This window comes from Vitis riparia, chromosome 6 (assembly GCF_004353265.1).
Source record: "Vitis riparia cultivar Riparia Gloire de Montpellier isolate 1030 chromosome 6, EGFV_Vit.rip_1.0, whole genome shotgun sequence".
In the NCBI taxonomy this organism is placed as follows: Eukaryota; Viridiplantae; Streptophyta; class Magnoliopsida; order Vitales; family Vitaceae; genus Vitis; species Vitis riparia.
In genome coordinates this window covers 8830760-8845564 of record NC_048436.1, presented here as the reverse complement: position 1 = coordinate 8845564, position 14805 = coordinate 8830760, and the positions used below count along the sequence as shown (strand labels likewise).

General features: G+C 32.1%; 2 protein-coding genes across 3 annotated transcripts in view; one reads left to right on the top strand and one right to left on the bottom strand.

Moving 5' to 3' along the window:
* Nucleotides 1–5402: 5402 nt before the first annotated feature.
* LOC117916762 (amino acid transporter AVT1I-like) lies at nucleotides 5403–8066 on the top strand. Its single transcript, XM_034832932.1, has 3 exons — nucleotides 5403–5654; nucleotides 6297–6904; nucleotides 7397–8066. The coding sequence occupies exons 1-3, from the start codon at nucleotides 5513–5515 to the stop codon at nucleotides 7910–7912; spliced, it is 1266 nt and encodes a 421-aa protein (XP_034688823.1). The 5' UTR covers nucleotides 5403–5512; the 3' UTR covers nucleotides 7913–8066.
* A 3579-nt stretch (nucleotides 8067–11645) lies between these two features.
* Nucleotides 11646–14805, bottom strand: part of LOC117915710 (la-related protein 1A) — a 28438-nt gene continuing 25278 nt past the window's right edge. The window contains exon 14 of one of the 2 annotated variants that reach the window (XM_034831344.1): nucleotides 11646–12237. In XM_034831344.1, the coding sequence (XP_034687235.1) occupies nucleotides 12111–12237 (127 nt within the window). In that variant the 3' untranslated portion in view covers nucleotides 11646–12110. Of the gene's footprint in view, nucleotides 12238–12378; nucleotides 12651–14805 lie in introns of those variants that run through there. The other variant, XM_034831345.1, reaches the window with a different exon arrangement.

Sequence of the window (14805 nt, the reverse complement as noted above, 5' to 3'; positions counted from 1 at the left end):
CAAATTAAAAATAAAATAAAATAAAGTATTCAAAGAAGATCACAAGTTTGATTTTGAATCCATTAAGAGAGAAAGTAAGGTTTTTCCTACTTTAAGGATCAAAGAGTTGATCCAAGATTAAACAACATCTTAAGATCAATTTAAGTCTGGAACTCTAATTTGGCAATTTAATTTGGATCTTAAAAGCATTTTGAATCATTCCTAATCATAATTTCTTGTCTTGACAATCAAGCCTAGATTTATCTATGAGTTTGATCTTAATCTCATGATACAATCAATCAAAATGAGTTATTCAATGATCAAGCATCATTGGAACTAAGTTAAGCATTGATCTACACTTAATCAAGAGGAACTACTTAGATAATACATTCAATCATAATGAAAACAGAAAATTAAAGAGTTTAGGATTAGATTTTATTGCCCTTCCGCACATTCCTCATACAATTTCCCCGTGTTCCTTGCTTATTTCTTTAGATCACATAGAAGTAGCGAAACATACTCTAACTCCAAGGAGTATATGTCAAATTCCACTAAAGGAATTACTATACGTGGCCACAAATTTTATGATCACATGTCCTTTGGATCACCCTAGGGGACACACACTATCTTAATCTCATGAGATATCATGGTGCCTCTATTGAGAATACCTATTGTCACCAGTCTCCATCAACATTGATCCAATCCATATGGATATATGACCACTTTAGGGTCTCACCCATAGGTCAAAACTTCCTATTGATTTTGACACAGGTTCAATATCCTCTCAAGGTTGAGAGTCCATGTAGTATAGTAGCTTGGTGAATCATGATAATTAATAGCCTTGCATCATGATTCATCGTAGATCCTGTTCAGTGTGCATCACATACACTAGTGCACTCACCATGGGAAACACATCTCGACATCAAGACAAGTCATTCCTCCAATTAGGAGGTGGTGCACTACAGTCTCTACTGTATTGTCCAAATCCATCAACCAATTGTGGACAACTTATCTACTTACAAGAAACCTATGACTTGTATCTTCTGTGCAACTCCTAATGAACTCAAGTCATGTACTATGTAAGAGACATGAACTGAATGCTCAATCAATGTCAATACATCAAATTGATAGCAAGGGGATAGTTAAGTCTAACTTTGTTTCATCATGTCTTGCTTTTAAGGGCTCAATACCAATAAATAGCATATACCTCATTAGATTATGAGTACTAGTTCATAAGGAGTTTATATATAGTCGATAATAAGTCATAGACATGAGTTTTTGTATCTTGTTGTAATATACATAAGATATTGAAGTGAAGTTGACTCTCTGTAGTGGAATAGTGAGTTAACTTCAAAATTAGATTATGAGGCACTCAATATTTTCTAGGTCTCAATGTTCATTACTCAAGCTCATATTCATTATTAACACATTCTATTAGGGTTAGTTGAATTCTTTATTCACATGTTGCATAAGGACATTCTAGTAAAAATGCAAGGTTGCACAAAAGCTTGTGAATGGTCTCTCTAGAATGGGTTAATTAATTACTTGGAGTTTCATAAGGTTAATTAATCAATTAGGAACTAAGTTGTTGGGATAGAGCCTTAAAAAGCATGACATGCTGCAACAGATAGTTAACTCATTAACATATTTATTTATTTATGTTTCTTGGCTTCTTTTATCATCCCATATGTATTAATTAGTTATTTCAACATTCATGTTCATATCAATTGCATCGTACATGACTTGGATGCATTAGGAGTTACACAAAAGATACAAGTCATGAGCTTTTTACAAAATGATAGTAGTTCATAATTAATTGGTTCATGGATTCAAGCAATCTAGTAGAGACTATAGTGCACTACCTCCCAATTGGAAGAATGGCGTATCTTGATCGTCAGAATTGTTTTCTCATGGCGAGTGCATTAGTGTTTACAATTCGACATTAGATAGGACATATGGTGAACCATGATGTAAGAAGGCTATCGTTTGTCATGATTCACCAAGTTGTTATACTTGATGAACTCTTAATCTTGAGAAGATATTAAGCTTGTGTTGAAGTCAGTAGAAGGCTTTGACCCTAATATATTCATATATCCCTACAAATTGAGTCACTGTTGATGGAGGGTAGTAACAACATGTATTCTTGATAAAGACACCATGATATCTCATGATATTGAGATAGTGTATCCTATTAGGTGATCTAAAGGGATGTGATCATGAAGACTATGACAATAACAATTCCTTTAGTGGAATTTGACATATTCTCCTTAGGATTAGAGTATGTCAATTAATCACATAATAGGTGGATCTGTATCTCAAGGATTGGAGAAGAAATTTTGGTAGATTGATAACACTACTTTTTTAGATTACAAACACTAGTTTATGGGGAATCTACATGTAGTGGATAGTAGGTCACAAACCTGAACTTCACCTTATTGTAATTTTAGAGGATACTACGATGCATTTGATTCTCTTTAGTGGAGTGTTGAATCAACTTCAAAATTGAATTCCAATTTCATGGTCACATGTCATTAGATTTATATCTGAGCACATGAAAATAATGGCTCCCTTAGAATCCAATTTTGACGTTGGCTTAGCATCTACTATAAAGAAACTACACTTCAATATCCTATGATATTAGATTGAGATAGAAAACTCGGGTTTGTGACCTACTAATGATTGTACGCAAGCTCCCCATTAGTTAGTGTCTATAATTTAACAAAGTGAATGTTACCAACCTCTCAAGATTTCCTTTGCAATCCTTAAGTCTTAAATCTTCTTATTATGTGATTAATTGAATACTCTAGCTCTCTAAGAGCATAAGTCAAATTCCATTAAAGGAATTATTGAGGCCATAGATTTCATGATTATATGTCCTTAGGATCACTTAAGGGGGTATTAACCATAAATCTATATTGTAATTAAAATACTAAAGTTTAAATACATGATAACCCTGACCAAGAAAAACTAAAAATAAGGTTATCAATGACTTTATAGTATTCTGGGATGTTGTTCTCTAGGATTAGCTCTAACGTGTTTATTTGTTTTTAGATTAATAGGATAAATTATTTACTAAATTTAATGAAATCTTAATTTAAAATAAATACAAGTAAAATATGGATGGTAAAAGTTTTGAGAAAATTAAACAAATTAAAAATAAAATAAAATAAAGCATTTAAAGAAGATCACAAGTTTGATTTTGAATCCATTAAGAGAGAAAGTAAGGTTTTTCTTGCTTTGAGGATCAAAGAGTTGACCCAAGATTAAATGACATCTTAAGATCAACTTAATTCTAGAACTCTAATTTGGATCTGAAAAGCATTTTGAATCAATCCTAATCATTATTTCTTGTTTGACACTCAAGCCTAGATTTATTTGTGAGTTTGATCTTAATCTCATGATACAATCAATCAAAATGAGTTATTCAATGATCAAGAGATGATCAAACATCATTGGAACTAAGTTAAGCGTTGATCTACTCTTAATCGAGAGGAACTACTTAGATAATACATTCAATCATAATGAAAACAGAAAATTAAGGAGTTTAGGATTAGATTTTATTGCCCTTCCGCACATTCCTCATACAATTTCTTTGCCTTTCCTTGCTTCTTTCTTTAGATCACATAAAAGTAGCCAAACATAGCAGGGGATTTCTCTTAACAACCCATGTTTTGTTGCCAAGAAAATAAAGAAAAATTAAGAAGAAAAGAAGAAATTATATATGATTCACATACTAAAACATCCTCTGGAATTGAAGTGTTCAATGACTTAGATTTAACCAATCTTTGGATCTTGTTTATATTAACATGACTTATGTTTAACCAATATTTGATTAGTGCTAGGTTCTTTTATTTTTAGTGAGATCTAATTATTCTCAATACTTAGCAAAGTGATAATGAAATCACACATAAAAGTAGTGATACCTTCCACTAATCTACACAACTAATCTTGCAATTGAAACTAAGGTAAGTATATCCTCATCATGCAACCTGCTCTCTTGAAGAAAACCTTGTAAAGAATCACAGATAGTGCGTTTGGAATCTATCCACCTCTATATATTCAACAATGAGATCACGATGTATACTTTTATTTTCCTTCGGCAATCTAAACATTTCTTTTTAAAATCTAATGGCCACAAAGGAATCTTGTTTGGATTAAGATTATCTATTCTAATGATTGAGACTCATCACTTATCACAAATAGTAGTAGAACTCATGATCACTTTTAATTACTATATTGTCCATGATAAGTTTAAAAGTTATAAACATATTTTAAAATTATCAGTAAATTAATTAAAAATTTTATCTTTTCATTAATAATCTCTATTATAAACATGACTTTTATACAATATAATTTATGGACAAATATCAAGAATTATGATATAAATAATTTATACTCATCAAATTCATGAAAAATAATTTTATTGCCTATCGACTGTCTTGGGTATACAATTCTTTCATATACACCATATGCTTCACACGTCTCTTGTATAAGTCTAGACAATGAAGATTGGTGACACAAATGGTATAATATTGGATAGAAAGACCCTGTTGAGAGTGATTATCGTAAAGGCCTGTTTGGGTATAAAGGTTTTTAAGTTTTATCCTTAATGACATGTCTTTGAAATATTGTGGTGTGAATTCAATTAATGGTGCCACCAAACTATGTCATACCCTTCATGAAATCGTTTTCAATATATTAAATTTTCTAATAATTTCTTTGAAAAATGGACAGAAGCAGACATTGACATTCGCAGATCTTTCTTCTGAGACCCATATATGTAAAATCAAGCTGTGGAGTTCATAAATTCATAATGACGGGCAAGGCATTGGAAATGGTCATCTGGCGGCTGATTACATTTAATGCTGGCTGAATGCAACAGAAGAATGCATGTGGGCTGCTGGGGGCCTTGAATTTTCATCAACAAACAAATATAGAGAGATACAAATTAAGGGTTTCCTGTTGGCTGAAGCCTTTGAGTAGAAGATAGATGGGTCCGCATAGTTTGAAGAAATTTGCTATCCATCTCAGTCTTTCCACTTGAGGAACTTTGCGTATATCAGCTCTGAGATTCTTGGTTCCTGTTGTAGTTAATTCCATTATTAACAACTCATATATTGCCTTCTTTCGTCCTCACATTTGCTCTTCTAACGGGATAAATCAAAATTATGAACTCTAAATTACAGTATGGGCCAAGCGGCTTATCAAAGAGAGGAGACTTTTTTGGCACTCAAAGCAAGTGTTCGGACGTGGATAATACTAATACCAACCACATCATTAGCATTAGCATTAGCATGCAAGTTGGTAGGAGAAAAGAAGAAATATCTTGTTAGGGATGATGCTACATATTTTGGAATATTCTATATATATTTTGGTTCTTGTTTGCAATTAGTTGATGACTACATGCATATAGAGAAACCTACCCTCTGATGGGATAACTCAATAGATCTTTCTTTCTATGATATATTCTTGAGCTGTCTCAACACCAACCTAATTCTTAAGTGATCAGCGTTTGCCCTTGTGATCTCACAGCATGGAAGCCCAAGCACATGTGGAGGAGTTTTCTCACACCATACCTTTGATGCATGACGAGATCAACCGTGGGGTGGACTCCAGTACTCTGGGCACTACTACTTTCTTTCAGACCTGTTTCAATGGTCTCAATGCTTTGTCAGGTTCTTCTTCTTTTATCTCTTTTTACTTCTTTTATCTTTTTGTTATATTTATTAATTCTAAAAAGTGTTTCTAACATTTTTAATACTTAAAAGATAAATAAAAAAATAGAAAAAAAAATTTAATTGTTAGAAAGAATGTAACACTTCCGAAAATCATTGTCAAACGCACTCTAAGAGTGCGGTTTGACACTATTTCTACTCAGTGTTTTTAATGAAAATGTTTTCTTTAAAAATATTTTTAGAAGAATCACTTATCAAATGTTTAGTCAGAAAACACCATAAAATGATTTTTCAATATTATAAGTGATTTTTTATATTTTTTTAAAAATATTTCATAAATTTTTTCAAATACTTAATTTTTTTTTCAAAAACACTTCTTTAAGTTAAAAGCATTTCCTACCAAACATTGGATAAGTGATTCTCTTCAAAACATTCTTAGACAAAACATTTCTACTAAAAACACTTTTGGTAGAAACACTATCAAACTCTATACTTGATAGATGATTCTCCTAAAAACACTCCCCAATAAAAACCCTTCCACTAAAAATATTTGGGGGAAAAACACTTCCAAACATTATTCATCCATAATTGGTTTTTTGGGTTTTGTTGCTCTTACTAAATCCATTCATTTTGCTTTCTCAGGAGTTGGAATACTTTCAATTCCATATGCACTTGCATCAGGAGGGTGGTTGAGCTTGATACTTCTATTAGCTGTTGCCTTCATATCTTTCTACACAGGTCTGTTGATTCAAAGATGTATGGATGTAGATTCAAATATCCGAACTTACCCTGACATCAGTGAGCGAGCTTTTGGGAACAATGGAAAAATGATCGTCTCAATTCTCATGTCTATAGAGCTGTACCTGGTGGCAACGGGCTTCCTAATTCTAGAAGGAGATAACTTACAGAATTTATTTCCAAACATAGGATTTGAAATTTTAGGCCTAAGAATTGGAGGGAAGCAAAGCTTCACAATAATCGTTGGCCTTATCGTTTTGCCCTCGGTCTGGTTCGACAACATGAGTATTCTTTCTTATATCTCAGTAAGTGGTATTTTAGCTTGTGTTATCATCATTGGATCGATTTTGTGGGTTGGTGCATTTGATGGAGTTGGATTTCATGGAACACAAACAATTCTAAATTGGAGTGGAATTCCCACGGCTCTCAGCTTATATACTTTTTGTTTCTCCGCTCATCTAGTCTTTCCTACGCTCTACACTTCCATGAAAGACAAACGTCACTTCTCAAATGTAAGTGAAACAAGGTCTTTGAATCCTCTAATCCATAAAGTTTTTGGGTTCAATCTATTTGGATGAGAAATGAAAAATATTAGTTATAGTTGTTAAGCTTTTAGGAAAATTGGTAGTTTAATATGGTATCAGAGTTTCGTTGATTGAAAGGTCATGTGTTCAAGCATTACCACATATTTGTTTCCCAATTTGCATTTGTTTACCTATGAGTTTGTGTCTTCACATGTGGATATGGGACTATTCATACCCGCATATGAGGATAAGTTTTTAGGAAAATTGTTAGTTTAACATGGTATCAAAGCTTTATTTGATCAGAAGGTCATGTATTCAAGCATCGCCGTATATTTGTTTCTCAATTTGTAGTTGTTTACCTACAAGTTTATCTCCTCACTTGTGGTGGATATGGGGTCGTTCATACCTACATGTGAGGTTTTTTCTTAGGAAAATTGGTAGTTTAACAAGTGTTTCTCCATTTGTTGTCTTTCATTGCAGGCCTTGGCTATATGCTATCTCTTCTGTACGATTACTTACACATCAATGGCAACTTTGGGATGCTTAATGTTTGGGTCCAAGGTACAATCTCAGATAACTTTAAATCTCCCAATCGATAAACTCAGCTCTAGAGTTGCAGTATACACCACTCTGATCAGTCCCCTATCAAAGTATGCATTGATGGTTAGACCAATTTTGGATGCTACTGAAAACTGGTTTCCATATGACTACTCCAAAAGCCCCTTAAGATTTGTAATGAAGACCAGCTTGGTGATCAGCACCATTGTTGTAGCCCTGGCACTCCCTTTTTTCGGATATCTCATGTCGATAGTTGGAGCATGTTTGAGTGTCACAGCTTCGATTTTGCTTCCATGCTTATGCTACTTGAAGATTTCCGGCACTTACAGAAGATTTGGATTTGAGTTGGTGATTATAGGGGGGATTATGCTAATGGGCATTTTAGTTGCAGTATTGGGTACATATACATCTCTAGTACAGCTAATAGAGCATTTGTAAGTATTAATTAGTCTCTCAGCTACGGGGTCACAACAAAGTTTTGTTTCATATTATGATACGATACCATTGTGAAGTAGTATGGAATGACTAGTGCATTGTTCCAAGTTGATGGGAGTTGTATTTCAGAAAAGAAAAATAAAAGAAAATAATCAAAATCTATAAGCAAAATATTTGTAATTAGCAATTCCAGTATAATAATTGTAATAATTGAAAAATGTCTCAAATTTCTAATTAATAAAGATTATTTTTGTTAAAAATATTGTATATAATATTTTCTAAGTTATATATTATTATAATATTAGATTTCTTTATAGAATAAAGAAAGTTATCAAAAATATTTTTATAAATATTCTAGATTACGAGAAATTTATAAAAACTATACAAGATGGATAGAGATGTGAAGAAGAATGTGACACACCCAATGGAGTTAGAGGATTCGTGGTTTAAAGTGCGGATACAAAGAGTAAAGAAATATGAAATGTTTCAAGAACTTAATAGTTATATTCGTTTCTATCCTCTATAATATTCTCTATAGTATAGTAGAATGATTCTCTTTCATCCCTAAATATAAACATGATTGACCGAACCATGTTAAAATCCCATGTACCTTTTGTGTGAACTATTTTATTTTAGTGTTCTTCCTTTAATATATTTACATTAACCCTTCCGCTGGCACAATAGTAATGGTAGTTGAATGCAGGATAGAAGCTCCAATGAGTTTGACTTTGATTTGGAGTTGGTTGTCTTAGCTTCATCCAAGAGTTTGGGACTTAATTTTAAATGCAGGCAAAGATAGTTGAAATTAACTTCATCCATCAATTGACCCCTTTGGCCAGGGGACTTCCCCAATTTATTTTATTTTATTTTATTTGATGAAATTTGCTTCAAATCCACCTCTTGAGGCTTGATATTTTAGACCATAAAGGTTTGAAACCCGGAAGAACACAAATTATTTACCCCTTCTTTCTCTTTGAGGAGAAAGAGCTCAAAGAGAAAACTTAAAAAACCAAAATAATAATAATAATAATAATAATTTTTTTGGTCATATTTATCACTAATTCTTTCCATCTATCACTATTATTTATACTATTATTGAAAAAAAAAACAAAAAACCTAACCCTTGATGCTTTTAATTTACATGCCAACATGCTTTCTGTTGTCACTTTAGGAAATGCCCTTTTTTCCGGTGTCAAAGATATCTGAAGAGAAAACTTGATATTGTATGAAGATCATCTTTTTTCAATATTGACACCTAAAAAACATGAAGCAAATCACAAGCAATTATTTTTGCGCCAAAAGGCATATATTGACAATTGTTAAAAAGGTCAAGATTTTTGTTGATTTTTCTTTTTTTAATAATATGATCTATTTCTTGTTTAGATAAGCTGCTATATTGCTTTTTGGGGGTGTAAATTTATCAAATTGATTTTGTTTGTATATTCAATTATTTTCACTAAAAAAATGTTTAGAAGAAGAAAAAACATTCTGTGAGACACCCTAGTTACATTATATAAATGCTCTCATGAAAATAAACGGTGGCTCATATCGGGGAAGTGTCTCAAATTCATATTTAGAATATATTTCTTTTTTGTAAAAGGAATATTTATTTAAAATATTTCATAAGTTTATATGTGATTGTAATTAGATTTCTTATAGAATAAGGAAAATTAGTGAAAATATCTTTATAAATATTTTAGATTGAAGAAAATTATGAGAGAGAGGTAAGATAGAGATATGAGAAAAAATAAGAAATACCAAGTGAAGCAAAAGGGCTCCATGGTTTAGGATGAAAATGCAAGGGATCTAATAGTTATATTGTCTATTTTTTGTCCTCTATAATATTCTTTATCATATAATGGAAAGTTTTCTCTCATCCATAGAAGTAAACATGATTGATTGAACTATGTTAAAACCTTATGTACCTTTTGTGTGATTTGCTTTATTTTTTGTTGTTCTTTCTTTAATATGTTTACATTGACGTTTCCATTAGCACAATAAATGGTATCAAAACTTCCACAAACTCAAAAAGTGGTATGAAAGTTGTGGTGTGAAGATCGTGGGAAAATTACTTTGAAAATGATGTTAGAGATAAAATATAATATTGAGCCTTTTGATGGGAAGAACAATTTTAATATTTGGCAAAGTACTGTTTTATTATTTATTTTGCTAGTTATAAGAAGTTGCTCCACCTGAAATGAAGTCCTAGGTCATGCTTTACATAAAGCTTGGATAGTTGGAACATGAAGCTTGAAACGATGATATTTGGTAAATCAACTTAATAATTTAAAGTAATTTAATAACTTAATTTAAGTTATTAAGTAAATTAACTATGTTTGATAAAATAACCTAATATCATAACTTAAAATTAAAAATGATTTTAAGTATTAAGTCAAAATAATTAACTTATTCTTAATCATAAATCTTTCTTGTCTTATTCACTCACATCTAATGAAAGTATATTTAATAACTATGACTCCACATTTAAGACTCATTTTCATAAAAATGTGTTAAAAGTTATCTTCTATAATACTTTAAGTATGAATGATGCTTAACTTTAATAAAAATAAATATTAATTAAACTTAATTATGATAAATATTAATTCTAACTAACGAATGAAATATATCAATTTGATAACTTAAAAAAAAAATTAAGTTAATTTTATCAAACAACCTTAATATTTAAAAGTAAAAAAATAATAATAAATTTTAAATTAATAACTTAAGAACAATTTAACTTAAAGTCAATTCCAATCATTAAGTAATAAATATTAAGTTTTACCAGATGTCTGCATAGCATTAATCTAACCATTACGAACTACAAAAGACAAGGCAAGCCAACCCAAGAAATTCACCACCTCCTTGTTAATTTACCTCTCCTAAACCCCCATCCTTTTTTGAAGGGTGTAAAGAAAAAATTGGGTGCTAAAAGATGAAACACCAAACGCATTGAAAACAAAGCTTTCATTTTAGAAATAATTGGTTAAAAAGGATAAAATATTTTCCATATTTGTGAATTTATCTGAACTATAACCCATTTTTAATATAAATACTGTTGACTATTTCAAATATTTATACTATGTTTTAAAAGAAATGGTTACTTTTACATAAGCTTAAAGAATATGAAGACTTAAATTTTCAAAATTGGGTTTCCAATTACCCCTTTAATCAAATAACCCTTCATTTGATCACTTTTCTTTAACTGCTTACACATGTTAAACGTGAAATGTGGTCATCGATTACAGAAAAATAGAATGAATACATTCAAACCGAAGAGGAAAGAGTCAAAGCCTTGATGATTACATAACATTTCACACAACTGACTTTCTGATATATTTCAACTGGTGAATGAAATACCTGCAACTTGAATGCAAATAAACATATGAAATCTGCTATGCGCCCCAATTGCTTGGCGCTCTCAACATACCAGACCTCTCCAGATTGCACTTCTCGGCCGACATATATGCAGGATGTCAGCCCTATGTTCACTGGATTTGTGACCCACCCAGCTTCATACTGAAACTTTGTTGAGACCTGAATCCTGATATCTCAATCTGGTATGAGACTACACATACACAAAATGGAAAAACCATAGTTTTTCCTAACCAATCCTTCAATATCCCTGTCAACTTCTGATTGAAAAAAGGAAAAAAAAAAAAGGAATAATAAAACTTACTCCCTGCCAATTCTTTAAAAAGACCAGAAGCATATAAATGAGTAAATGACACTATTGAGATAGTTTAGAATTCAAACTTTTCAATCTCTTATTGTTAAAATTTTTCCGAGTCCAAGACTCTACAGCTACTCTTTTGTTCCTATGTACAAATTACAATCCAGAAGGGTGAAAAAAAAAAAAAATGAAAAAAGAGCAAAGCAGCCTCTTCAATCTCTCAGGCAACTCCAAAACTGCAAAATAAAAGGGGGAATACCCAAAAGCCCAAAACTAGAACAAAAGAAGCTGAGGAGCAACAGCCACACAGAGGCCTAAACAATCCAGTGTGCAATATACAATGTACAAAAATCCATCTTTCCTCAGCATCCGCCAAAAAAAAAAAAAAAAAAAAAAAAAAAACGGAAAAGAAGAAAAAAGGCTGCTGACTCCAGCTCCATTGTTAAGTTGTTAGAATTGTTTTTCAAAATTGAGATATAATCATTTTGATGTCCTTGGCGAAGACGGGCATTTATACTGGCTACGATATAATCATTTCTCTTTGGCACGGTGGAAGTCATCCAAGCCACGATATTTTTCCTTGAGCAACTGATCCAACTCTGGATGTTTCTTTGGAGCTGGTTTCTGATTATCTACCCCACGATAATGGTGGAATGCCCTGGCACATAACAAGAAATAATCAATCATGATGGAACAGATTTGACGTAGCATAAGAAGACCAGAGAAAACAGCAGCAGCATGCAATTAATGTGGATAAACTGATTCTTGCAGGTATATAGCCCATAGTGCACCCAATTAAATCCTCCTCTAGTTGCTGATGCAGAAAGCCTGAAACAAATTAAGTTCTCCAACTCAGCAAACACAACTTGAACCCCACATTCCAGAAGAGGAACATGAAGGTTCAGACGACAATTTCTATAATCTGTTTTACATTCCTGCTCTACATGGAGAGCTGCTGGTACGGGATGATTGAAGCCATCTATCACTCTGTGTCAAAGATGTAAGAGGAAACTCGGGAAAAAGCATATTCTCTCTTTGCAAAGGAAATCAAGCGACAGGGAGGGTCAATAGCTATCAAAAATAGAAAAACAAATGGCAGCCTTTAGATTTTGCAAAACATGCTTAAAGCTAGTATTTAAAATGAACAAAGCAAAAGGTATAGGCCTATGGGGTTGTGATCCTTCACCCACTATCAGTTAAGCATATAACCTCTAGGAAATGAAGTTGATAAAGATTCAGCACTCATGTGACGTCTGATGAATGTCCTAAGAGCAATCATTTAGATATTTGATGGTCTGCCTATATTTGTTATTTAGAAGACCCAAGCATGTTTGATGAATGTCCAAAGAAAGCAGGTTCAAATAAGAGACTCTCTTTTTATGCATGATGAATAATGATATCCCTATAGTTTGGCAATGCATTAGAGCTTGAAAACTACTATTTCTACTACAATAGGAAGTGAAATTTGATAGGTGTAAGGATGGGAGTGATACAATGTCTAGGAGGAAGCAATATGAATTACCACATCATGATGTTAATATAACTCCAAACAATATAAAGTATGGCCAATTGAAGAAGCAAGCCACAAATCCATGTTTGATAGGCAAGATTTATCTTAAAAACAACATAAGCAATACCAATATATACTGTTCAGAAGGGATTTTTCATCTTTTGCCAATTTTCTACAAGTTTAAGATATTGTTGTATGAATCATACATGGTATGATTCTATGCTTTGGAGCTTGGCTTAAAAGTCATTGCCATTAACAAGCCTTATGGGAGTTTTGACTATATAGACTTGATACAGGGCAGCATCCATTTTAGAATTAAAAATGTGTTAAAAATATGAGTAGCTTAACTATACATGTACTGAATAAAAGTATCTGAAATCTTTTCTAGTGAGTGCACAAACAAATTTCTCTTAATAGGAATTTCTTGCGAAATTTGTAATTTTATTCATTTGTAGATGAAATAGCTACAATCTCGAAATGATCCTCTGCTTTTTCCTTTCAGAATTGTCGACCAGGGCTTGAAGAGGTATGACCTTGAATCTGAAAGTTTTTGAAGATTTGATGTCACATTCTTGTGCTTAATTTGGGCCTTGACTTCTTTAACTTTGAGTCTTGGCTTGATTTCAGCTTTGTCTTGACTTGGGACTTGGCTAACTTGGCCTTGATGTGACTTGGACCTTGGCAGACTAGGCCTTGGCATGACTTGAGCTTCATTGCAACTTGAGGCTTAGTGCAACTTTTTGCCTTCACAGGGTTGAGCACTTGATCTCAAATTGAAGAAGCCTGTTACAGATTTGGATTTTGAAGCTTGAAACTTGAAGCTTTGAAGATCTTGACCTCAAGGAAGATTTGAAGATGTCTTGAAGAAAATGCTTTTAAGCCTTCTAAAGCCTTCTCAAGAAGCCCTAGAGACATCTAAAGGAGCCTTGAAGATCAATGGAGAAGTTCGAGAACTTTTGCAGAAGCTCTAAACCTCCATCAGAACTTTTCTCCATCTTCTCTCTTCTCAATTATGTACCAAGAATGGAAATTGGACCACCATATTTGAATGTTTCTCTATCCTCTTAAAATTTCATTTATTAATTAAAATGAACCTTTAAGGATATCTAAAAGACCGTATTTGGATAGTCTTCAACTTATTCCTTAATTAGAATTGCCATTTCAATTATCAAATTCACCATTTTTCATTTATTGAAACAATCAGATTTCAACTATCAAAATCTACATATTTTCAATTAAATGAAAGAAAACTTGTCTTCTTGTGCAGGGCCCATGGGACACATGACATTATTTTGTTTGCAAAAAACTTATGTCATGTTTTGACTTTTAATTGACAACAAATTAAATTAATTAGCGATATTTTTATTTTTTGACAGATCCATAACTAACTTAATTTGAGTAGATGGGATATTATAAAAGGTTAAATTTTGCCCTTTTACACGAAGATCTTTATTTCTTCTCAAATATCTTTCTCACAAGCTTTCAACAGGCTTTTGCTTTTGTTCTTGTTTTTAAGCAATCCTCAAAATGTAGTTCTAGAATTACGAACTGCTCTAAATACAACAAGACCAATAATCTCAATGCAACTAAGATTGGAAGGAAATTCAGGATCCGCTTGGTAATGTTTTTAAAAACGGTTTTTTAGAACAGTTCTTAAAAGCCGTTTTTTAATTATTTTCATAAACAAAATTTTGTTTGGGAACTCAAATATAAAAA